This window comes from Montipora foliosa, chromosome 12, assembly GCF_036669935.1.
Source record: "Montipora foliosa isolate CH-2021 chromosome 12, ASM3666993v2, whole genome shotgun sequence".
NCBI lineage: Eukaryota > Metazoa > Cnidaria > Anthozoa > Scleractinia > Acroporidae > Montipora > Montipora foliosa.
In genome coordinates, this window is record NC_090880.1 from 12,447,645 (window position 1) to 12,473,033 (window position 25,389).

At 40.9% G+C, this 25,389-nt stretch overlaps 1 protein-coding gene and 1 pseudogene across 1 annotated transcript in view; one reads left to right on the forward strand and one right to left on the reverse strand.

The window, feature by feature from the left end:
• LOC137978709 (HEAT repeat-containing protein 5B-like) overlaps positions 1–23,126 on the forward strand; it is a 53,713-nt gene extending 30,587 nt beyond the window's left edge. Inside the window, exons 17-33 of the mRNA XM_068825727.1 lie at positions 571–760; positions 1,487–1,831; positions 2,938–3,135; positions 3,616–3,834; positions 4,283–4,383; positions 5,041–5,118; positions 5,201–5,269; positions 5,756–5,935; positions 7,384–7,607; positions 8,303–8,424; positions 9,969–10,195; positions 14,253–14,401; positions 14,745–14,923; positions 18,267–18,534; positions 19,141–19,348; positions 20,699–20,912; positions 22,052–23,126. Of these exons, the coding sequence (XP_068681828.1) occupies positions 571–760; positions 1,487–1,831; positions 2,938–3,135; positions 3,616–3,834; positions 4,283–4,383; positions 5,041–5,118; positions 5,201–5,269; positions 5,756–5,935; positions 7,384–7,607; positions 8,303–8,424; positions 9,969–10,195; positions 14,253–14,401; positions 14,745–14,923; positions 18,267–18,534; positions 19,141–19,348; positions 20,699–20,912; positions 22,052–22,365 (3,285 nt within the window). The 3' untranslated portion in view covers positions 22,366–23,126. The remainder of the gene's footprint in view (positions 1–570; positions 761–1,486; positions 1,832–2,937; positions 3,136–3,615; positions 3,835–4,282; positions 4,384–5,040; positions 5,119–5,200; positions 5,270–5,755; positions 5,936–7,383; positions 7,608–8,302; positions 8,425–9,968; positions 10,196–14,252; positions 14,402–14,744; positions 14,924–18,266; positions 18,535–19,140; positions 19,349–20,698; positions 20,913–22,051) is intronic.
• LOC137979846 (uncharacterized) lies at positions 15,166–16,114 on the reverse strand (annotated as a pseudogene).
• Positions 23,127–25,389: the final 2,263 nt, after the last annotated feature.

Here is a 25,389-nt window from a genome sequence, read left to right on the forward strand (position 1 = left end):
GTCAATCACATGACCAAAACAGAAAATGCCTAAAACCTCAGCGAGTTAACTATGTTGTTCTCAATTTTTTAACGCAACAGTATGAGAACATTCTAACACAAAATCTGTAGCATGGATTTTAAAAGAAATTATTTCACAAAACATTATGATGTCATAAGGTCTTTCTTTGACACACTTTCCAAAATATCAGTTCCATTTTTTGTCCAAATAGAAATTCCATGCTACAGTTTACGAAAAGAGATGGGACTGTTCCCATCCGTTTAAAAAACCGCCTCTTCCTTTCGTTTCCTGGGGGCCTTTAACTGTTTTTCACTGAAACGCACGGCAGAGGACTAGGACGAGTTGCGTATGCACCTTCTGATTGAAGTGATTTCAGATTTCCACTGAAAAAGTTACTTGATAGAACCATCCATGCAACCTTTTTGTAGTGCTCTTTGACTAAAAAGCTTCCTAAGATGAGAATTTGCTGTCCAAAGTGGAACCCTTTGAGTCATGTAGGCATCCATGATAGGATATTATATTTATTGTTATTGTTGTCAGTGTTAGATTTACTATTACCTTTTTTCATAGGTTTGGGCATTGCATGCATTGGCTCTTATTGCTGACTGTGGTGGGCCAATGTTTAGGAGCTATGTTGATCCAACATTGGAGCAGGTTGTTAACTTAGTTTTGACTGTTCCAACCGCCATCACTGAGGTTCATCAGTGTCTTGGAAAGTGTCTTGCAGCGCTTATTACATCAATTGGTCCTGAGCTCCAAGGTAGCCTTCTTTTCTAATTTTTGAAATTGATGAGCTCACTCTCGAGATAGTGATTTCGTCCCTTTATCAAATTTGTAGCAAAAGTCTGAGCAAAATTATTGCGTAAGTTGCAAAGTGTCACAGGTCATGTGCCTTAAATATTTCGAAACTGTGAGACGTATAGGCCTTCGAAGTTTTTCCATCTTTTTTGTCTATCTTGGAACTATTTCAACAACGATACTTAATTCTGTTAATCTCATCGTCATCGTCACATGAGTTCTGGAGTTCAAAGCACTGTTGATGCGTTAAGTTTTCATTGCCATCAATCATTCTTGAAAAAGGCACAGTTCACATTTCAAACATGCCTTGTCGCTGTGACAGGCTGTTCTGCACCCCTCTTCCTTCCTCGCGATTAAACCATTGGGCTTGAAACGTGTAACGCGCGTTCACAGCTTCCGAATATTCAGTGCTAAGTACCATATTTGGAAACCCCTCGCTCCAGTTAATTTCGCGCGAGAACATTGGTGGTATTGCGTCACGGTGTTCTTGCGAACTTATTCGTTGATTGTTTCTCTTTCTTGTTGTTCCAGATATGGTACTTATCAAATTGAATATTCAGAAGCTTGTTTCCCAGCACACAAGGGGTCGTTACACGTTTCAACCCTTATGGGTTTCTGATACTATGCAGTCTATACGTTTTGATAGGAATTAATTGATAATAAAGATGATGACTGATGTTTGTGATAGGAACATCAAAGTCAATCCAAGATTTACGATTGTCATGTGTGGTTGCCTGTGCTGTTATGCAAAATCACCCAGATTCATTGGTTCAAGCTGAAGCAATTAATTGCCTTCAGCAATTGCACGTCTTTGCTCCAAGTCACATTAACCTGGGAACTGTTGTTCGTAAACTGTGTGTCAACCTATCAAGTCCTCACCTGCTGCTGCGGCGAGCCACTATTGCTTGTTTCCGGCAGCTGTCTCAGCGAGAAGCGAAGGATGTTTGTGAGCATGCATTAGCTGCTGCAGAAGAACTAAACAAACATCAACAGTCCAGCTATGCTGTTGTTATTGGTGACAAAGGTTTAGAAGGTAAAACATGGTTTGAACTCCTTGTACCTCTCGGAATATGAAATGCTTTTCTTAACTTTTTTTCAAATTGGAGGACTTGTGCTATGTAGTCCTCAAGGTTGACCGATACAGAAACGAAATTTGCAGATTGGAAAGCGAGGTGAAGTCAAACGTTACTGAGACTGGCACAAAATTTGCCAATCACTAAGTCAAGGAGGCTTTAAGCCAGACAAACACACTTGCAGTAAACTTGAGTCAGGGTGGCTTAGTGGTTATCTATCGGGCCTCCCACCACTGCGAGCCGGGGTTCAATTCTGGCCTTGGCCAGCATGTGGGCTGAGTTTCAGTCGATCTCAACCTGACTCGAGGGTTTTTCTCCGGGTACTCCGGTTTTCCTCCCTTATCAAAATCGACTCACAGCTAATTGACATCTAGCTGTGGTGCTGTGCTCCGACATCAAACATGGACTGTATAGCGGCAGCCAGAGGCGCCTTTGTATGCTTTCAGCCCGATGTCGTGAGCCGCGCCCTTCGCAATTCAGTCTTCGACTGCAAGTAAGGGTGATTAGCACTAGCAATATTTATTTATATTGCACGCTTGTTAGACAGCCAGCCCCAGTTGTTCAAAAAGTGAATAACGCTATCCACCGGATAAATCACTATCCATTGGATAGCGCAATTGGTTTCGCTATTACTTATCCACTAGATAGTGATTTATCCGGCGGATAGCGCTATCCATCGTTTGAACAACTGGGGTCTGGTCTGTCCATCCAACGTTTCGTCCATCAGTGGGTCAGACAGTCATTCGGTTAGTCAAACAGTCAGTGGGTCGTTCATGTGGTTTTCAAAAACTTTGTCAGTCGATCAGTCAGACATGCAGGTAGTCCATTGGTTAGTGTGTTAGCCTAAAAGTTTGTAAAAAATGTCAGTAACTGATTAAAATGAACTCAGTTGCCTCATCGTTACTTTAAGCTTTGGTTGGACTAATGCTTTTGAAATTAAAACATTTTGTAAATTCAGCGTAAAGCCAATCAACATCTCATTCAGCCACTTGGAAAAACTCATTGATGAACGCAATGGATTACCTTTTGACCGCACAATGATTATTATGTGTAAATTGCCTTGTAGGTGCATTATTCGGCATGTTGGATACAGAAACTGATACACGCTTAAGATCAGATATTCATGATACTGTAAACAGCATGCTTCAGACTCTGGCCGCTAATAACCTCACACACTGGCTAGGGTTATGCAGGGATGTTCTTTCGGCATCCAAAAGCAGCACTGGAGGAAAAGGAGGGCATACACTTAATAGAGAAACAGAAGGTGGATTTTTTTTTCAAAATTAAAATTAAAACTAAGCTGTGTAAGCTCAGGGTAATGGCCTGCTTCAATAATAGGTTATAAATGTCGTAAATACAATCGATAGAAATAGATAAAACGTGATGAATGGACTCAAATAAGAATCTTCATCAGTAAGCAAGTGAAAAGAGAATAGTTTATCTGGGAAAGTTCCTGATCATTTCAAAGATTGTGACTTAAAAAGTCAAAATAAAACTTGAGATTGAATGGCTAGTCCTTAATTACCTGAAAAAAAACCCACACACATAAAGTAACAGATTTTCAGAATTATGGGTATACTTCGTGACAAAACGCATGATATACATTCACTTTCAGGTTGTAAGAAATACTCCTCACTAAGCTTTGATTGTGATTTCTACGCTTTTTCGACCTGAAAACAGCACGTCCGTACACCTATCATTTTTTATTTTTATTTCTGTTTTTTGTTTTTGTTTTCGTTTTTAGGGGCTGATGAAGAAGGAGAGGGAGATGAAGGTGATGAAGGTGGAGGAATGACCGCTGGACAGGCTCCCGAAGAAACACATCCAAAAGTAGATCCTCGTTGGCCAACGCGAGTGTTTGCAACTGGTTGCATCAAGAAAATTATTACTTTCTGTCAATCAAAGGAGGCTGCTCACTTTGATTTAGCACTAGCCCGAAACAGACGACAGGAGTCTGGGGAAGGTACTGTAGGTTTGATTTTTAAGAGTGTTTTTGATAATGCGAATAAGCTGCGGTTGGAAAACTTTAGTTACAGTACTTCCGATGTGGTTTTCCTGTTGTCCTTTATTCTCTGGCCGGTTAGAAGGCTGTTGCCAAGCTACTGTCATTTCCTAAATAAGGAATATAACTATTTTCCAATTCATTCTCTACACAATGACCATCCTTAGGCCAGAGTTCGCAGGCGTTGCGAAGAAGTGTTATTTGACATGACTCGTATTTTTAACTAAAAATTTAGTTCGTTCTTCACCGAGTTAAACCGTGTGGGTATGTGTCCGTGTAAATAATTAGCCGCTCTGTTAAATAAGGTAAACAAATTTAAAGTAGCAACAGATTTCGCGCATTCATCTGCACGTGTTATGTGTGCACGTGTGTTATGGATTCGACATACCCTAACATACCGGTCTTTCAGATTTTCTTGTCATGCATCTTCAAGAGCTTGTCAGAATGGTATTCATTGCAGCCACAGCAATTTGTGATCAGTTGAAGCTGGAGGGTCTGAGTACTTTGCAGGTATATCTGAATATGGCCGCGCTATAGCTTGCGGGCAAGCCGTTTTTCCTCTTCAGGGATCTCAGGTGATTAGAAATCTTGGGAGCGACGCGCAATAAGACACGAGAGAGGCGGTTTCCAACTTTGCTTTTAAAGAGTGGTTGTTGCAGAATTTCATGGTTAAAAAGGTCTTTGTTTTAGATATCAAAGCATAGCTCGTGAACAGAGAGACCTTAAGATTTTAATGTTCTGCTCTTAGTCTCTAAGTGATACGAGGATCGAGTTTGTCGTTTTTCTCACTTGGTCGGATGGATTTTGTTCAGTGGCTTAAGTTTTCTCTTACAATACAATACATACTTAATTGACCGCTCCCCATAGGGGCAGGGCCAATGAAACACAATCAACGAAACAACAACAACAACAAAAACAACTGTTAAGAATCCCAACTGACCGGAGTCAAACCACTTGGCTATGTACAAGTGCAGCTGGGAAGATTAACCTGGGACTTCGTATACCAGGATTAAATTCAACGAGTGGTCAGAGCGAGTCTCGAACCCAGGATCTCCGGGTCTCAACGCAAGCGCCCTAACCACTGGGCCACACTGCCTCCTTTGTTGGTGCTGTTGTTATGACAATAGGATGCAGCTACAATAGCTAACTACAGTGTATTATTTACAGGATGTTGTCAACATCTTTGCCTCAGTGCCTGACCCTGATTTCCCTGGTCATGTTATACTGGAACAGTTTCAAGCTCAAGTAAGACAAGCCGTGTTTCGTTTTCTTTCCACTCCGTTTTTCCTTTTTTTTTTTTTAAAAAAAACTCATATGTTTTCAATAGGTGGGTGCTGCGCTACGACCAGCATTTGCATCTGATATGCCGTCTGATGTTACTGCAATGGCATGTGAGGTATGACAATATGTTAGCAATAATTTAATCTTTCCTTCATGAGAAGAATTGTGTAGATTTCGAAGGCTGTCATCCAACGCGGCTGAAGTTACATTAAATTCAGAGAAATAAGTGCAGAATGATGCTGTCTTGCTTCTCGATAACAAAACTGAGCTTTCTCTCTGCATTTATGTAAATTTATTGTCTCAGTTGTCACGACAACAGTCAAATCAAAACTAGTTGAAAATACATGAACTTGTAGAGTGATTTGTGAGAAATTCAAGGACACAAGTACTTCTGGATGTTATCCGCACAGTCAATGAACCGAGGAGACTAATCTCTGGTCCATCGTCAAGATTTCGTTGGATTTCCATCAATGTTATTTGATTCTGTCGTTATCCAGCTCTGTACAACCAACTTTCTCTTTTACAGGAATATATGTATGATTTCCCCTGGAAAATGACTCGTAAATGGAAGGGATAAACAATTCGTTATTTTTTTTTGCAGGTCTGTAGCGCATGGATTGCTAGTGGCATTGCACGAGACTTGAATGATGTACGTCGAATTCAGCAACTCCTGGTTACTAAACTTTCAAAAGTTGGCCAAGCAAAAGATTCCTCTCTGCAGTTGTACAATGAGGCTGCCACAACAATGGAAAAACTAGCAGTTCTAAAAGCTTGGGCTGAGGTACTTTTATATGTCGATTTGTTTCAAGTATCACTTTCACAAAGTCGTGATGGAAACTGAACACCTTGATGTGAGATCCATGTCAACGTTTCAGACATCTTCAAGTATTGTGCAGTCTATGTAGTCTGATTAATAATAATAATAATAATAATAATAATAATAATAATAATAATAATAATAATAATAATAATAATCAACATTATTTATGAAGGGTAACACACAACAGTAATCACTGAGTCGAGTTTGTTCATCCATTTTAGCAGAGCTCCGCTCTTTCGGGGCACCATGGTTAAGAAAATATGGTAACACCCAAGAAATTTTGGTTTTGGCTAATCCTAACGTCATAATACGATTGTCCGTACTTTTCATGTAAGCCAATGCGCCAAATGTCGGAAAGCAGCAACCCACGTTTTTTGGCGTAAGTTGTATGGCCATCGTGCTGCATTTGATACTGCGTTTTAATAAAATAAGCAAAAATTTTGAAGACAACCAAAAAGGAAGCGAAGTATTGTTTTTAATATGTTGTACAACGAGGAAAGAAAAGAAAGAGGAAGAAAAAAACAGTAAGCAGGCGACGAGTAAGCGATGCGCAACGTGAAAGAGAGCGACTCAAAGCACGAGTAAACAGGTGAAATATCGGTGACAAACAATATATTGACGAGAAAAGTAAAGTAAAAGTAAAGTAAAGTCTCTGCTTACGAGCAAGAAGGCCCATCAGGCCGGCGCTTATCTCCGGTTTCATTAGCATGAAGCGACTAGGAGTATTTCTACTCCCCCCTGTATGGGATGCTAGTCCATCGCAGGGGTTACCCCCAGCATTAAATTCACCGGTACCCATTTATACACCTGGGTGGAGAGAGGCACCGTGAGAGTAAAGTGTCTTGCCCAAGAACACAACACAATGTCCCCGGCCAGGACCCGAACCCGGACCACTGGATCCGGAGTCGAGCACTTTAACCATAAGGCGACCGCGCCTCCCATATTGACGAGAAAACAGGCTGAATAATGGTGACGAAAAACGGCGAAGAGAGCAAGAAAGAGCACGGGAAAATAGAATAATTGTTAAGTAATGAGTACGCTTGACTGGTAGCGCGCGGGTAACCGGAGTAGTTATTAAAATATAATATAGTAAGGTGCAGGGATGGCGCAGTGGTGAGAGCACTCGCCTCCCACCAATGTGGCCTGGGTTCAATTCCCAGACTCGGCGTCATATGTGGGTTGAGTTTGTTGGTCCTCTACTCTGCACCGAGAGGTTTTTCTCCGGGTACTCCGGTTTTCCCCTCTCCTCAAAAACCAAGATTTGATTTGATTTGGCGTTAATTTGTTGATTTCAGTTTACAGTTTCCCCAGTTAGTGTTCCAGCGCTTGAAGGATAGACACTTAAATAAATTCCCTTTCCTTTTTTTCCCCAATAATTGAGAAGTTTCAATGTTATCTGGATGTGGCAGGTGTATATTGTAGCTATGAAGCAGCGAGACAATCCGACTTCAACAAGTGATGGAGATGAGGAGGATCAGTTCCTTGAATCATCTGGGAGTCTACTGGAATTGGTTGAACCTGAGTTGAAGTCACTCAGTAAATACTGGCTGGGAGCATTAAGGGATCACGCATTGCTTGCTTTGCCAACGGAATACTCACCTCAGCTGCCACCTCAAGGAGGGATGTTTTACAGGTAATACGCATTTCTTTGAATTATACTACTAAAGGGCGTGTATTGTGTGTTGAACGACTCTGTTAAGTCGCCATTGATTCTGGCTGATTACCGGTAATCTGTTTTTTTTTTTTTTCATCCCTCCGTTTCATAGTTCAGTTTTCATTCAACTTTTGAAATTCAGTTATCTTGCGATGGCTTTGGTTTGGCATTACTACTCGGCAAATCTCCACTTTACGTTTTAATCCATTCAGAGTAAAAAGCAAAACTATTTGGGACTCACACTTCGATGCAGTTTCGAGTATTTCCTAAGCTTCTCGTTTTTTTGTCTATATTATAATTTTGTGCAATGGCGTCCGCTTGAGTATGCTAAGCTGTGTCAACGTAATCACCATGAAACAGGTAGGCGCCACTTTTTGTTTCTCCGGTGGTGTTTGAAAAAGAAACTTGCAGAGGAAATGGAAATTAACGAGCCGGTGGAGCTAAACACTCTGGGTATGAACAATTACAAAACGTGCGACCAAGAAAGCTTGAAAGTGGTGGATAGGAAAGAGCACCTCGTAAATTTCTTATGGATATTATTTTACAAGTCATCACATGGTTCTTCCCGTGAAGTTTGGAAGAAATAAGCACTGGTAATAAGGCGAAATAAACAAATTGGTTGAGTGGTCACATGTTTTACGTCTTAATTTGTAAATATAATCATGTTTTTATAGTCCTGACTCCATGGACCAAGCCAGACCTCATTACCAGAGTTGTTGGCCCTCCATTGTACATGCTGCATCTCTGTGGTTAAATAATGGAGGATTTGAAAGCACAAAGCGTGAAATGGAACAAGGTAAGCTATTATATTATTAGTTTAACTGCCCAAGGTGACATGTAATTAGTAAAGATATCATAGTATTATAAATTAATTACTCGCGAGTGCGCGTAAAAAGCATGCTCTGGAGACGAAGAATGTGTTCCCGATACCGCGTTTCTGATTGGGCAATGACGAATGCATAAATAGGTTACAGAGTACAAAAAGAGGTTATAGAGTGCAATACGGAAGTTGCTGTGGAAACAAAGGGATGGATTGATTTTGTTGAGTATATAATAAATAAAAAATCGCATGAACTTCGTGATTTGTGGTCACTCGTGATGTTTTTGAAAGTTCTCAAATTGCACGAGCCGTACTTTCAAAACAACACTCGTGCCCGTAAATCACGAAATGTACTCTCGTTCATGTGATTTCCTATACTGAAAAAACTACCTATAGATATCATCAAACAGGATCTAATAACGTGACAGTTCACTGAATGGTATTAAACTGTACAGACGGTGTTTTGGGTCCCTTAAAATGGAGTCGAAAGTATTACTACATAGCCCTGTGATAAAATTCATCTACAATTGGGACAATGTTCACCATTTCAATAGCCTCCTGGTATGGCAGACCGGGCATATTATAGAAATTGGCTGCTTTTCCACTCACAGCAACTCTTTTTTAGGTACCGAAACAGGGCGTAAAAAAGGCGGGTGCTGCGTATGTAAGAACAGAGCGCACACAAGTAGTGTAAAAGGAAGACATATCCTGATTACAAACTCTTGATCTCCTTAGCTCCACTCAGAAATACAGATGATTCGACGCTTTCTTGATTATGTCATGTGATCACTCCACGTATAAGGTTGCTCGAAATGGTCAGACGTAGAAGTTTAGCACTAGTCACCCTCTCCAGTTCATTACCCTCTACTATAATAGGCGCAAAGTGGGGCTCCTCCTTTACAAAGGATATCCTAAGCTCTTTACACTTGCCGCTATTGAGCTTAACTCTATCCTGCGAGGCCGAACCAACACTAAGGGTCCCATAAAGACGCAAAATGTCTTCTAGCTTTCTAATGACTTGTGCAAATGGATAGGCTTTTAGTGTTTTCGGTAGGGACGATAAACTGTAGATCCTGCCTCAAAGCACTGGTCGATAATTACTGTGGAAGGCTTGAAATCCCCCTCAGTGTTCGTAAACAATAGGTCCTGCAGATTTCGGTGTTGTGGTATGACGTTTCTGGCTTTTATGGGTAGGGTAGGCTGGGTGAGAAGTTACGATGCACGAAAAGAAGCTGTCTAAACTATGCTGTTTGTATCACGCATGGATTGAGTAATGTCAAGTGCATTTGGAAGAGAACATGCGCTGTATAAAATTCCGCAATTGGCCTGAAAACATAAGTAACCTAAAGCACCATTAAGAAGACAATTTTACTGTAAGAAAACAGGTTTATTCAAGCTTTTATCCTCGAGTTATGGAGTCATGGAAGCTATTAGTTTTAAGAAGCCAGAGTTGCTCTCTCAAAATTAAAAGGAAGAACGATAGAAAGCCAGATCGCTCTTACACGGTGTGGTCATTGCAGGATTATCAAGCGAGTCTCCGGACACAAACAGCAGAGGTATGATCTCGGCTGCAAAGACACCAACAGACGTTAACACAGATTACTTTCATCTGCTGGTTGGAATCTGCATGGAGTCGTTGTGTTCTTCCAGAGGAACACAACCTAATAGCACTGTGTCTGCCTGCCTCAATGCATTCTGCAGCTTGCTGGATTCGAAATGGGCAAGGACTCTTATTGGAAATGAACAGGTACTGAAATAAAGTTGTGTCGAACTCATTTTCGTCAATTTGGGAAACTCTATTCTTACAAAACGTAAGAGCTTACGACCGAACTAGGACAATCGTACTGTCCTAGATTCTCTATCACTGGACGGGTTGAAATATGACCATCATGACCAAAGCAGATGAAAATGAGTCGTAAGCCACCGTAACAACTTGAGTGACAAGCTAGTTGCTTGGCAGCGGTCGAAAGGACAACTGGAAAATCTGACTCCCATGCAGGAATTGAACCAACAACCTCCATAATTAACACTCGTGGGATGCTCAGCCCATTGAGCTAGGTGCTTTGTCCAGGTTTTTTTTCAGATAAAGTGTCCAAAGGGCGGAGCATCCTTTGGTTGTCACGGAGGTCGTAGTTTCGACTCCTGCTTGATTTTCGAGTTGTCCTTACGCCCGTTGTCAAGTGACACATTACACAATTTTACCATCTGTAGTTGTATATGCAACCTTTTAGGATTATTGCAATATTGCCAATTGAAGACACCGTCGACAACAAGTTACTGATTAACTTTCCTGCTTACGTAAGGTTTATTGGGATTGACGTTGCGCCATGGTCTCGAAATATTACAAAATTAGGTATAAATCTGGAGGAAATAACCCAATAAAGCCTTTTCAGTTGTATTTACGTGTGTATAGGCTGTTTCCTTATTAGTTACGTCTTGCGTAAACGAATTTTGGCTTCTGGAAATTTACCTCCTCAAAGGAGAGAAGTCGTTGTCAGAGGAGTTGAAAGTTGTTGTTACAGAGCTAGTGCTCTTTGAAGGGATGAAATGAGAGATGGAAAACATGTGGAAATGCATAGGTTAAGTTCTAATTTGATTGAGAAAAACCCAACGGTTTTTGAGCCGCCACTATTTTCTACAAACTCTGTGGGTATCCAATCCCTTTAATGTATTAGAAGCAAACCATTTCAGTCTCTCCTCAGTTCTGCCTCGAGGTAGCTGTCTTAATGCTCCTCTTCCGGAGAATGCAGCATTCTCTGTTTCGACAGATTTAGATAAAACTGGAAATTCATATGCCTCGGCTGCTAAACAAACTTGAAGTGAAGTGAAGTCTTTATTTATCGAGGGTAGCTCCAAATGGCATCTAAATGCTAATAAACTAGAGGCCCTCATTACAAGATCAAAATAGTTAAAATAGTTAAAAATCAGAGCTTATGATAAAATTATCAAAATCTAATAAAACTATGAAACAATTATTAGCATCCAGCACAGTGACCCACAATACTTATATAGAGAAATGATTTAAAGATTGCTGGTCTTTAAAAATCCTATTCCAAAGAGAATTTTTGAAAGTCTTGAGAGTCTCTGCTTTCCTCATTTGAAGAGGTAGCTTATTCCATTCCCAACAAGCAGTCACAGTAAATGTTCTACCACCTTCTGTATTTCGATTAACTCGAGGGCAGGCCATATTAAATTTAGCATATCTAGTTTGCCGTGAATGAGTCTCACCGGTAAGTACCAATAAGTTGGTAAGATAACTAGGCACGCGACCTTGCAAACGCTTGTATATGATACAACACTTGGCTAATTTAGCATTCTCGAAGAACGGTATCCATTTGAGTTTGTTAAATAACTGAACAGAGGGTGCATAACTATCAGTACCAATGACAATTCTCGCTGCTCTCTTTTGTAGCTTTAAAACACGATCTAGACAATGTTTATCACAGTTTGACCAGATAACACTTACGTAATCCATTACTGGTCTAATAATAGCATTATAAAAGAGAACTCTATGCTTAATTTGCAGACAATGTCTAATCTTTTTTAAAATTCCGATACGCTGAGATAGTTTCTTGCATAACTTATCAACATGCGAATGAAATGCCAATTCCTGATCAATTTCCAAACCTAGGAGCTTTGCAAATTGTACGTTTTCAGGTTGCGATCCGTTAACAGAAACAATAATGTCATTAGGAATTAGGATACAAATTGACGCCTGTCACTGAGATAGGATTGAAACCACGATAATGATGTGTTGTCTAAACCATAGGCATGTAGTTTGTCCAACAGGATAACATGATCAACCATGTCAAAGGCCTTGCAGTAATCGATTAAGATCATGCCACTTACACGATTATTATCCAAGTTAAATAACAGTTCATCTATAATTCTGATCAGGGCTGTTTCTGTACTATGAAGCTTCCGGAAACCAGATTGTTTAGAGTAGATCAAGTTGTTTTCAAAAAGATAGCGAGAGAGTGAGTCATGTACATGCCGCTCAATTACTTTTGAGAGCACAGGCAAAACCGAAATTGGTCGATAATTATTTAAGTCCTCTGAGTTCCCACCTTTAAATAAAAGAGAGACTTTCGCAGTCTTCCAGCGTTGAGGAAACGAGGCCGTATTAAAGGAATGATTTATTAGCTTGGCAATAGATGGAGCTATTATAGGAGCTGCTAACTTGAGCATTCGTGGACTGAGCTTGTCGATACCACAGGCTTTGTGTAAATTAATGCTCTTCTAAGGCAGCCAATGACCTTGGACTCTGTAATAGGTGGAATGGAAAAGAGTACTTTTTCCTTCTGTTAATTAGAAACTACCATCTACAAGTATTATTACACTGTAAAGCCACTGGATCCAAGCAAACTTGTCAAGCTCCAATCTCGACCAATACAAAAGCGTCATCTCCATATACTACTTCTCTGTAGATCTGATCTTTGGAGCAGGTCTCTGAGGTTTACTCTCACAATCTTACTCTTTAACGTACAAAGTTGGTGTAGGACATAATTTCAGAGTTTCTGTAACCTCGTACAAAATGATTTGAACAGGCCATCGTACTCATTGAAACCGGCCAGTTGAATTGGTCACGATTAATAGCTCTAGCCCACGAGAAAACATCTTTGTTATTCCTGGGCGAGCATAATCTTAATATTCCAACGTGAGGAAGAACCGTTTGCTTTTCTGAGTATCTTCGATCCTTGCCACAACCCGACACAGCACAATGATCGCCGCTAGGCATATTTCCAATATTATCTGAATTCCTGAGGTTAGAAAAAGGCCAAGAGTCAACCTATACACACATAAATACAACTGAAAAGGCTTTATTGAGTTATTTCCTCCAGATTTATACCTAATTTTGTAATATTTCAAGACCATTTCACAATAAGCCTTACGCAAGCAAGGAAGCTAATCAGGAAATTTTCTCTCCTATTTCTGTGTCGAAAAAAGCGTTGGTCTCTCTACAAACTGGTTTTTTGTACTTTGAAATAAGTTTCCGCCCTACGTTTCTCACAGCGACTTGCAATGTTTGCCCCCTGGCGATCCCAGAACCTTTTGCGTACAAAGCAGGAATCCGATTACTGGCAACTCATTCATTGACACCCAATCCTTTCAGGCGTGATCATTTTTCTGGCGCAGATTATGGCGGGAAACAAAGAAAAGCGAATTTTAACGGTCTTAAAATTAATTTTTCAGATTTTTTTTCGGGAAAATACACTTCACAGCCCACCGATTCAAGATCTGCACAAACAAAATATTTGAGCGAGACGCCCAAATTTACCTTTACCGAGACCTTAACACCTCTGCTGTCTTGCAAAGTATCCGTTACCAACCAAGCTCGAGGAAAGTATTGTAAGCTACGGCCCACGTTTTATGGCCCGAGTCAGACGTAAATTGAACTTTATCGAACTTACAGTTCAGCCCGAAAACACCAGGTTTCCAAAACGTTAACACTTACTTATTTTGGTAGTCAAATCAAGCTCACCTTGAAGTCAAGCGGGCCGTACTGCAGAATAACGCCGGGCTCATTGACCAATAGCAAGCTTACCATCTGAGGAATGTAATGAGGCGCCATATTTCCGTGTGTGTGGAAGGCCAGATGTCGAACTCTCCTTTACGGACCCCAGAGTCTTGACGTTTGCATCAATTCCCTACCCTTCCCGGCCGCGCTTTAGTCTTGTTACCTACCGTCTCCTTGGGCTTTACATTCCTTGACACAAAGGAGCCCATCGTCCGCAAATTCCAAGCCAACATTCGAATTCGCCTTTCGTCTTCTTCCTGCTAACGTAGTTCTGCTTCATTTCCAGATTCTCGGTGTTGAAATGTTGAGTGTGTTGCACAGGGTTTTGCTTACAAGAGATTCCCTTGATATCCAGTTCGCTGCTATGAAGGTTGTACGACAGATTGTTAAATCCGCACAGGAATCATTAGAGTCTAGAAAAGCAGCAAATGGCAGGTACAAGTCATTTCCATTTCCTTGGATGTATGCGATTGGGTACTTTTACTTAAGAAATTTAAAACCCTTACTAAATTGCGTGAATCATTTTCTGTCTTGTTCTGGACGGAACAAGCTTTATTTTGGTAGACTGATATGTTACTCCACATTTGATGGTTTATTCGTTCTTGCTCATCGTAACCATTTTATTTTTCTATCTTGGAATTTACAGTCCCTTTTCAAGTTTAATCTGCGTCTGAATTAGTCCCAACCGTGGCCTTTAAATATACGTGTATGCGCTGTTACATGGCCACTGCATTATTTTTTAATTTACCATCGTTTTATTTATGACTGATTCTGTAAGCAATCCAGAATCAGAGAACCAAGGAGAAGAAGATTTGACCCCTGGTCGGTCATTGGTGTTTGGTGTTATGGAGATCTGTATGTGTGTTTTGAAAAAACAGCTTCCCAATCTTCTCCCTCAATCTGGTGCATCCAATCAGCAGCCAGTCCTACTCGTCACCATTGGCACAGGATTAAAAAGTAAGTTCTCCTTTTTAAAAATACGAGTCAAATGGTTTGTTTCTCTGGACAAACATCTTGCAAATTAACAAACGTTGTACCATACTAAAAGAGATTTCTTAAAAGATAAAACAGTAAAAGCGAACGATAAAAACCGACGTTTCGGAGTAGTCATGACTCCATTATCAAGGTAAAAGTTTAAAACATGCAAATAACAGTATTTACGCGATGTGGCGCGAAAATTAATATAATAGGTGCGAAGATTACACAAATACTTTCGCACGAATAGAGTCCGATTGCACGTTCAGGTTTGGCTTTAAAGTTCTTATATAAAGCATTTCATACAATAAGCAGTCAAATTTGTTCCTGCACTTCTTAAGAACTTCGAAGCATTTCAGTAGGTCCTGAGGGATCCTCCCGTGTACGTTCTTGCAATGTTTGGCAATGGCCGAGGACTGTTGTTTATGTCCTTTTACACGATTGTGTAAATGTCCGCGTGTGTATCCTATATAACCTGCATCGCACAGGTCACATTGGTATTTATAAACAACACACTGTTCATTTACGATCGATGGCTTTGCTTCTTTCACATTCAGTTCTTGATCAATTTTTCGGCTGACAAATACGGGCTGGATGTTGGTGTTCACTTTTAGGCTCAGATCCTTGAGTTGTCCTTTCACAAAATTTGCTGAGGTTTGGTCTTTAAATGGTAGAACCACTCGAATTGTGTCCGTCTCTTTAGTTGGTAATAATGGTCGCTGCTGGTCACAAACCTTTGAGTCAACGAAATTTTTGATGGCAGAGTCGATGAGGTGTTTGGGGTACTTTAAACGCGAGAATACTGTCTTCAATCGGTCACATTCGTCTGAGAAGTGTGACCAAGAGGAAGATAAACTATGTGCTCGACCCAGCATAGTTCGGAGTAAACCCTGTTTGTACCGATTGTCAACGTGACTTTGGTAATGTAAGAGGAGACTTGAATTCGTGGGTTTTACGTACACCTTTGTCTCTATTTGGGGCGATCGGTTCAGTAACTGGATGCCCAAATAAGGGAGCATGCCATTGCATTCGGCATTCGGCATTTGGCATGATAGTAAGTGTATCATCAACGTACCTTCGATAGAAAGAAGGGAGTTTACCCTCTCGCTCGAGGTTTTCCTCAATTGAAGACATGAACACATTAGCTAGCAGGGGACCAAGGGGGGAACCCATGGCCAATGTGTTCATGTCTTCAATTGAGGAAAACCTCGAGCGAGAGGGTAAACTCCCTTCTTTCTATCGAAGGTACGTTGATGATACACTTACTATCATGCCAAATATCGCAACAGCATCCAACTTCCTGAACACGCTTAACAAGGCACATTCTTCCGTAAAATTTACGATGGAAACCGAATGCAATGGCATGCTCCCTTATTTGGGCATCCAGTTACTGAACCGATCGCCCCAAATAGAGACAAAGGTGTACGTAAAACCCACGAATTCAAGTCTCCTCTTACATTACCAAAGTCACGTTGACAATCGGTACAAACAGGGTTTACTCCGAACTATGCTGGGTCGAGCACATAGTTTATCTTCCTCTTGGTCACACTTCTCAGGCGAATGTGACCGATTGAAGACAGTATTCTCGCGTTTAAAGTACCCCAAACACCTCATCGACTCTGTCATCAAACATTTCGTTGACTCAAAGGTTTGTGACCAGCAGCGACCATTATTACCAACTAAAGAGACGGACACAATTCGAGTGGTTCTACCATTTAAAGACCAAACCTCAGCAAATTTTGTGAAAGGACAACTCAAGGATCTGAGCCTAAAAGTGAACACCAACATCCAGCCCGTATTTGTCAGCCGAAAAATTGATCAAGAACTGAATGTGAAAGAAGCAAAGCCATCGATCGTAAATGGACAGTGTGTTGTTTATAAATACCAATGTGACCTGTGCGATGCAGGTTATATAGGATACACACGCGGACATTTACACAATCGTGTAAAAGGACATAAACAACAGTCCTCGGCCATTGCCAAACATTGCAAGAACGTACACGGGAGGATCCCTCAGGACCTACTGAAATGCTTCGAAGTTCTTAAGAAGTGCAGGAACAAATTTGACTGCTTATTGTATGAAATGCTTTATATAAGAACTTTAAAGCCAAACCTTAACGTGCAATCGGACTCTATTCGTGCGAAAGTATTTGTGTAATCTTCGCACCTATTATATTAATTTTCGCGCCACATCGCTTAAATACTGTTATTTGCATGTTTTAAACTTTTACCTTGATAATGGAGTCATGACTACTCCGAAACGTCGGTTTTTATCGTTCGCTTTTACTGTTTTATCTTTTAAGAAATCTCTTTTAGTATGGTACAACGTTGTACCATACGTAGCAAATTCCAAAGGCTGTGAACGTGCTCTTCTTTTGGGTGAAGTTTCACGGACTGAGTCAAATGGTGAGGAATTGGGCGAACGAGGAGTTGTTCCCTTCTACTCCCCAAACCCTTTGCTCCTAACACCGCGCCACTTAACAAACGTCTCCGAAGATCAAAGGATCGTACCCAACCAAAATGTATTATGCACGTAAAGTGCGTAAACCGCCATTTTCGATGTCATCTAAATTCGGGACTATTTCCTTGCGGTTACCATTCAAGCACATCATCTCGCTAACTGAAGTATCTGCACATCCGAAATCGTCATCTTTGCTTTTCAAAAATGTTCACTGGTTCTGGCGAGGTGTCGTCGGTTACTCCTCGTTCTTATTTTTTTCCGTAAAGGTTTCGTTTTGCAATTCTATAGACCGTACTCATAAATGGCGGCCAATAAATTATTCTTTTGTGTTTATTCTAATCATCCTCACTAGCCTCGTTAGCACGAACAAAATTCAAAAAAAATTTTGCTCCAAAGTGAGGTTTGTGAGGATGAACGCCATTTATTTCATTATTAGGGCGTTGCGCTGTCGCTTTTGTCGGCCTCGCGGTCTGAAGGCTATGGGCACGTATCACGAATTTTTTCAGTAGTTGCCCATATGTAAACGAAAGTATGGGCGCGGTTGACTAGGATCGTTTAACCTAATAGAAAGCCCGTTCGCTGGCTAAAAGACAAGCTCATACAACTTAAGGAACGGTGGTGAAAGATGATTGAAGAAAGTTGGACCTTAATCATACCTCGCTGAGGTCGGGATACCCTAATACGAGTTATACACCAGCAGTCAGTCATACCTCTGCTCTCCTTCTGCGGTTTCCCCGAAAAGGACCCCCTATTTTCAATGGCGATAGGGGCTTGTGCCCATTTTGAAGAAAAAACCTACCACATTCATGTAAATGATGTACAATTTTACGTGGAAATTCATCCAAACTCTTCATGTCTCTTTAGCTGTAACACAGGAAAGTTCCAGGTTAATATCAGAAGCATTGTCAATTCTGCCCGCTGCTCCTGGTCTCTGTACTCCAGAAGCCTCAGTTAATGTGTTACCAAGTGTGTTATACCTTTTGACAAGTTCTTTACGTGAAGTGGCATTAATCAAGGACTCGTCATCACATACTACTGTAACGGCAACATTACAAGCGTTAAAGCAGCTCACAACATCTGCATACACGCAGAACCCTAAATGCTCCAAGGACTGGATTGATTTGCTTCAAAGGTGTGAACTATCGTTTTTTAAAATACAATAATTAACAATTAGACCCGTAGCCCGCAAGAGCTACGGGTCAATACTTCGCCTCATGGGCTATTGACCCGTGGCCTTTGAGGGCGAAGGGTCTAATTGTTTTAGTATCACCCAACTAGTCGGACAGAAAAAGCAATAATAAAGTTAGCAAATGCAAGTTTAAAAAATAGTTATTTGGAAATAAACGAAAGAAAGCGTGACGCTTTTCGCTACTCGAGGACTATTGCTAATAGTCCTCTAGTAGCGTAGCCAATCAAAATGCAGCGTTTGCATTAGTCCACTAGTTGGGTGATACTAAATACTGATAGTAGGGTTTTTGTATTGAGGAGAGAGAGAGAGGTGATGAAAATGATGAATTCGTCAGCAACGACAAAGGCTGACTCTGCAAATATCCGAGTGATTCTAATGGACCCACCCTTCTGATGACCATAATCTTGGGCAAAATAATAAAACGTTCAATGAGGAAATACTTGTAATTATTTCTTTTGTTAAACCAATGAGCAAATTTCGTAAACCCTTGGTATCTTCATGAAGCAAAGGCTCTATCATCGTTATCATCGTGTTGCTGTTTCTCTACAGTGCATTAGCCACAGTGCTATCAGATGCTAAAGCCAACACAGAATCTCTCGCAGATGCCTCGGCTAATGCCGCAATGGATGACTCCGTGGTGATGCTTGCTTTGGCCATTTTTATCCTGTCAGCCCCAAAGGAAGTTGTCTTGACAACAGATCTGCAGAAAAAATGTATCAATGTATTTACGAGATGTATCAGAGCGACCAGCATGGAGGTATTAATGATGAAGCTTACTTATTTAGAAGTAGGGTATATATTTGAAGTGCGGGCTACAGACGAAAGAGACAAATGATCCAATCACTTATCTGAACAATTGAAGAAATTGTCTCTTATGGACATCTGAAAATTTCAGGTGGCTCCAACGGCATTAAAAACCCATGACCTCTGCTACGCCGGTGCAATGCATTGAGTCCTTTCACGGGAACACGCGCACCCAACAAATTGACTTTGCTTCCAACTGTGTGGCTTCACAGCTCAGTTCGTACCAGGTGAACTGGTAACGCAATTCGGAGGACTGGGGAGAAAAATTTTAACGCCGTATCCCACAACCGCGCGCGGCCTTGAATGTTATTTCCGAATTCAACATGGCAGAGGCAAGGTTATTTCTCGGCGGTTTCCACTTGAATGTTCGTTCAGTAACAGGAAATGTGGGAGACACGGAATAATCTTTTGAGTTTTGCCGATGGAAATATTGCAGGGCATTTGGAAACAAAACCTAAGGCCGCGCGCGGTTGTGGGATACTGAGTTAAAATTTACCTTCCCAGTCCTCCAAATTACGTCACCAGCTCACCTGGTATAGCTACGAGAAACAATTGCTTAAATTGTCGAGATAAGTGCGAGGATTATTTCTCTCTTTCGTTATTTAGAAGTCTCAACAGAGTTATCACGCACCAGTTACGGACAATACAGTCAAATTCGGTATTGAATTTTGAAGAGACGGTAAAGCTCATCTGACCGATAGAGAGCCGTCATGAGTAATCTACATGCTTTGCAATGTTTAGGAAATCCAACCCGGGCTGGCCACATTGCTGGCCGTCTCCACTCCACACCATTCAACAACCGTATCGTCTCTTAATGGTTAAACTTGGGCTCTGGGGACTACCATGGATAAAAAAGGAAGCAGTCGTCTGCTTTTAGCAAGCTCGAGGATCCTTCTGGCAAGCCAAGTATGCTGCCTTCACTGACAGTACAATTCATCATTTCATTAAACTTTTACCGCTCTCTCGTGTAAATTGTCCTGGTTCAGTTCTAGCAATGTCATGGGGAAAATTGTCATTGCTGCGACTTCTTTTTTGGAAGGTCTCGTTTTTCCTCTCAAGTGTGAATGTCCGCATCCCAGTGGGTGCAGCCTTCTTTTGGTGGTTTTTTCGCGATAATCGGGCTGAAATTCTACTTACGATATAGGACAAAATTTTCTCGGCAACCGGGCTAGCGCCTTTACCGAGATCACAGGAAGACGCTGTAAATGTAGTCGGTAAGATTGGGATGATGGGTTTTATTTGTGCTGGTTTGCAATTTCCTTGTTACAAGGTCTTAGACATGTTTTTTTTTATTATTCTTCAGCTTCAGCTAAAGGCATTGCAGACACTTGAGTCTGTGTTCCAGTGCAGAGAGCATAGTATATCATATCCATTCATCACTGCCTTAGCTCCTCATATTGTTATGCTTTTGAATGACATGTGCATTAATAAACCGACAACAGAGGAGCAGTTAACAGTTTCTTTGGCAGCCATCAAGATCATGGAACTTTTAGTCCAACTCACAGAGGACCATCTGAGTAAGTATCATCTAGATTTGCAGGAACGAATGATGATTCTGCGAATAATTGTTTGCTTCAAACCGCCTTTTTAGCTGTGTCAAATGGAGTTTCACACAGTACTATCCGGTTGTGATTTTGTTAGAAATTTACGTGCCTAATTAACCACTCAGAAGCTTAAAGTGCCCCTAACCCCAAAATATATTTTTTGCTAAAATGAATCTTTGCACCTTTTCGAAATGTAGTGCGACCTTTTTTTCCCATTTCTAAGAAATCCTGCCTTTTTATAGGCTTCAAAACCTGCGAAAAACCAAGCCTCTTTTGTTCACGACCGAGTCAGAAGGGGAGTGGGTCTATTCCTGATTTGACGTCACAAACTGATTTACATTGCAGTATCTCTCTGCATGCAAAGTAGATTGTGACGTCAAATCAGGAGTAGAGTCATTCCCCTTCTGACTCGGTCGTGAACAAAAGCCTATAAAAATGCAGGGTATTTTAGAAAACGGAAAATATGGCCGCAAAAATATTTTGGGGTTAGGAGCACTTTAACTAGTAAAACACGTGCGTTTTGACGAGCGCACGACCTTATTGGCCGAAGTAAAAAACTCCCTTCATGGTTCACAATTCATTTGCTTTATCTCACTTACTATGGGAATCCAAAAACCGTGAACACTGACATTTCCCATTTTGCAGAAACCAATCAAAAGCGACTTAAAACCACAAACTAAATACCGTTTACTGGTTGCGGTTTAGTTTTCTCGCGCGTGATTGACTTTTTGCTTGAAACACCATAACATTTTGTAAATATTTTTAGTGTTTACGGTTTTCGGATTTTCACAGTAACAGTGGTCTGATTCTTGCGCTTTTCCAAAATGCTATGCATCATCTTGGGTCACCTCAGGCTTTAGTTTGAGTTTTCTTATTTGAAAATAACGCAAATAATTCCCGATGTAGCCTGCACGAGCAACCGTAAAGTGCTCTGTACTCTGGTGATCACTCAACTCGGTCACTCGGTCACAGTCACTTGCTCTAGCGTTGGTGTATCACGTGATCCTTATGGAAACACATCCAAGAAACTTGAGTGAATTTATCTTTATGCCAACTAACTATTGCAGTTCTAACTGAATTTATCAATATCAATAACCTGTTCTGTTTTTCAGAGGTTCACATGCTCGGGTTACTTGTCCCAATTTTAGTATCATTGCTGTCGGACAGTGCCAACTTATCAAAAGGCAACAAAGTAACCAAGAGCCTTCATGAACAGGCGCTGCAAAAACTTATGAAAATTGGTCCCAAGTATCCGGAACCATTCAGAACAGTCATGAGCTCCATGCCAGATCTAAAGCCTCGTTTGGAAGCAGCCGTGAGAGCCAATCAGCCAGTAGCTAAACCAAAACAGCCGACAGTTCAGGCTAAAGTAACCCCTGCTAAGCCATCTATCAAGTTACGCATGGACTTCAGTAACTACAAGTAGTTGTTTAATTAATTGCTTACCTTCGAGAATAGGAAATATAAGAGACATTTCACACCATTCTTATGTCTAAAGATGGTTGATGCAATTGTGTTCGGTGTATAACGAGGAGATCAAACTACAGGAAAAATCATACGATTCCTTTCCTCTGATAGTAGAATGTTAGAAATTCATTTCCTCTAAGGTACAGCTTTCCGATTGGCGATTGGCACTCACTCCCCTTTAAAGGGCAACCGTGGTTTCAACTCCGCCCGTTGAAGTGTTTTCACGACTTTCTGTTAATATTTAAGGCGAAAAAGATCAACTCAAAGCGAAAGGACATTTCAGGAAAAGGTTTTGATATCAATATATGACTATAATGCAAACTCGGGAATGCCTTTATCGGGATTGGTCGGTTGAGCCCTGTAAAATCATATTTTACCTTCAGGCTGTTGCTTGTGGCTTTTCGTTTTGTTTTGTAGAGTGTCAATTGTGTCTGGGGACAAACAACAGCGCATAACTACGGAAAGTTCACCACTCTAGTCGTGATCAAGTTTCCACTTGAAGTTTGCACTCTTGTTGTCTGTATAACTAAAGGGATGTGTACGCTTAGGCATAGAGTAATATTGTAATGTTGATGGCCCATGGATATCATGAATTTCACGTTGAGATGATTCATTATTTTTACTATAGTTACTTTCCTTGTGTCACAAGTAATTGCTTTATGCATCAACGTGATCAACTACAGAAAGTTGTCGTCTACCAATAAAACATCACAAACACAATTACTACCTAAGTGCAACTTAAAGTGCTATGTATACCCATTTAATCCATCTGCAAGCCCCAGTTGTTCAAAGGCGGATAATCTTATCCAGTGGATATGTTACGATATGTCGCTATCCAAAGCAAAGGAAAGGAAAGGAACTTGATTTAAGTGTTAGTCGTTCTAGCGCTGGAGCACTGATTGGGGACACTGTAAACTGAAACTAACAATTAACGCAAATCAAGTCAGATGTTGGTTTTTGAGGAGAGGGGAAAAGCGGAGCAACCCGGACAAAAACCTGTCGGTGCAGAGTAGAGAACAACCAAACTCAACCCACATATGACGTCAACTCTGGGACTCGAACCCGAGCCACATTGGTGGGAGGCGAGTGCTCTCACCACTGCGCCATCCCTGCACCCTAAGATATACTCCATGTGAAACGTTGACAGTAGTATAGGGGAGATGACTAGACCAATTTTATTCATGTATGCAAATAGATTCAGGCGTTTTTTATAATGAGATGCATGCCACGTTGTTGTACGAGGGTGTACTCAAAATGGCGGCCGGTGAAAAATTCTACCCAAACCGGTTTTTGAATAAGGGTTTATATTGAGATGCATACCACGTAGGTGTACGAGGGTATATTCAAGATGGCGGCAGGGAGTGAAGTGTAGAGTGTTCTGGTGGTACGGTTCCCCCCCAACCAGCCGGGTAGTATCGCGCTTATATAGGGAAAGAATAATGGAGTAGCTAAGAACCAATGAGAAGGCATTGACGTCACAGTCAAACAAGTTGAAGCAAGTTTAAGGGTTGGTTAGAAAAACCAGTTTTGAAGATGATGAGTGTTCAAAAGGGTCTCCTTAATAATGTAGACTAGAAAAAACCCGTCAAACTGGTTTGCTTTTCATCCTTATCGCACACCCAGAAATGGAAACAACAAAAAAAAAATGAACACAAGGCAATATTTCATGTCAACACAATTTACTTTATTGAATAGACATAATAAATTATTACAATCAAGTTTCGAAGCAAACGATGCTCCTGAATGTTACATAGAATCAGTCACTTTATCTATTCTTGCAAATTGTCTCATGAGCTTGGGTCTTTGCGTCATATCCATCTTTGCATTTTCTCTTCGTTCGTAAACTAGAGGCCCCCTTGCAGAATACGTATCCACAGGCATTTCGTCAGCCCATTGAAAGTATCTACATGTGTCCTTCCTTCTACATGTAAAGTAGGGTCTGAACGGATTCTTTACTGATCGTGACACCCTTAACGTAGGCGTCTCCATATGCTTGCATGGTAGCCGCTTACCACCTTCATATACTTAGTACTCAGGGATCACACGGTCACACACGCATTGTTGATAGTACGGTGGCCCGTAAGGGCCACTACCTGTACAAACTTTATTTTCCCCGTACAAACTTTATTTTCCCCCTACAAACTTTATTTTCCTCGTACAAACTTTTTTTTCCCCCTACAAACTCTATTTTCCTCGTACAAACTTAATTTTCCCCCTACAAACTTTATTTTGCTCCTACAAACTTTATTTTGCTCCTACAAACTTTATTTTCGTCGTACAAACTTTATTTTCCTCCTACAAACTTTATTTTCCTGGCACAAACTTTATTCTAATCGTACAAACTTTATTATAACCGTACAAACTTTATTGTCATCGTACAAACATTATTTTCTCGTACAAATTTTATTGTCATCGTACAAACTTTATTTTCTCGTACAAACTTTATTGTCATCGTACAAACTTTATTGTCATCGTACAAACTTTGTCATTCTCGTAAAGAACTAATCCGAAAGGAATCTGGGAACAAGCGTAAGTATTTCAAGATGGCGGAAGGTGAAGGTGACGAACGAGATGTGATCGAGCACTATTTTCACCTTGGATATACAAATGAAATCATTTTGGAGTTTCTCAAGCGCTTCCATCATATTGAAATAAGTTTGAGAACACTGAAAAGGAGGCTTCATAGCTTTGGTTTAAGGAGGAAAGGCAATATCATGATCGACGAAGCCAGGATACGAGCTGTAATTATAAGAGAGTTATCTGGTCCGGGACGGTTGCAAGGGTATCGCTCAATGTGGCACACTTTACGGATAAAGTGCAATCTGCACGTGCCGAGAGTTGTAGCTGCACGCCTTGTTCCTGAGATAGATCCGTCTGCTTCTATGCAAAGAAGACGTAGACGGTTGACCAGGAGGCAGTACTTTTCTTATGGCCCAAATGTTTGCTGGCACGTGGATGGTAGGTAGCTAATTATTTTCTTTAA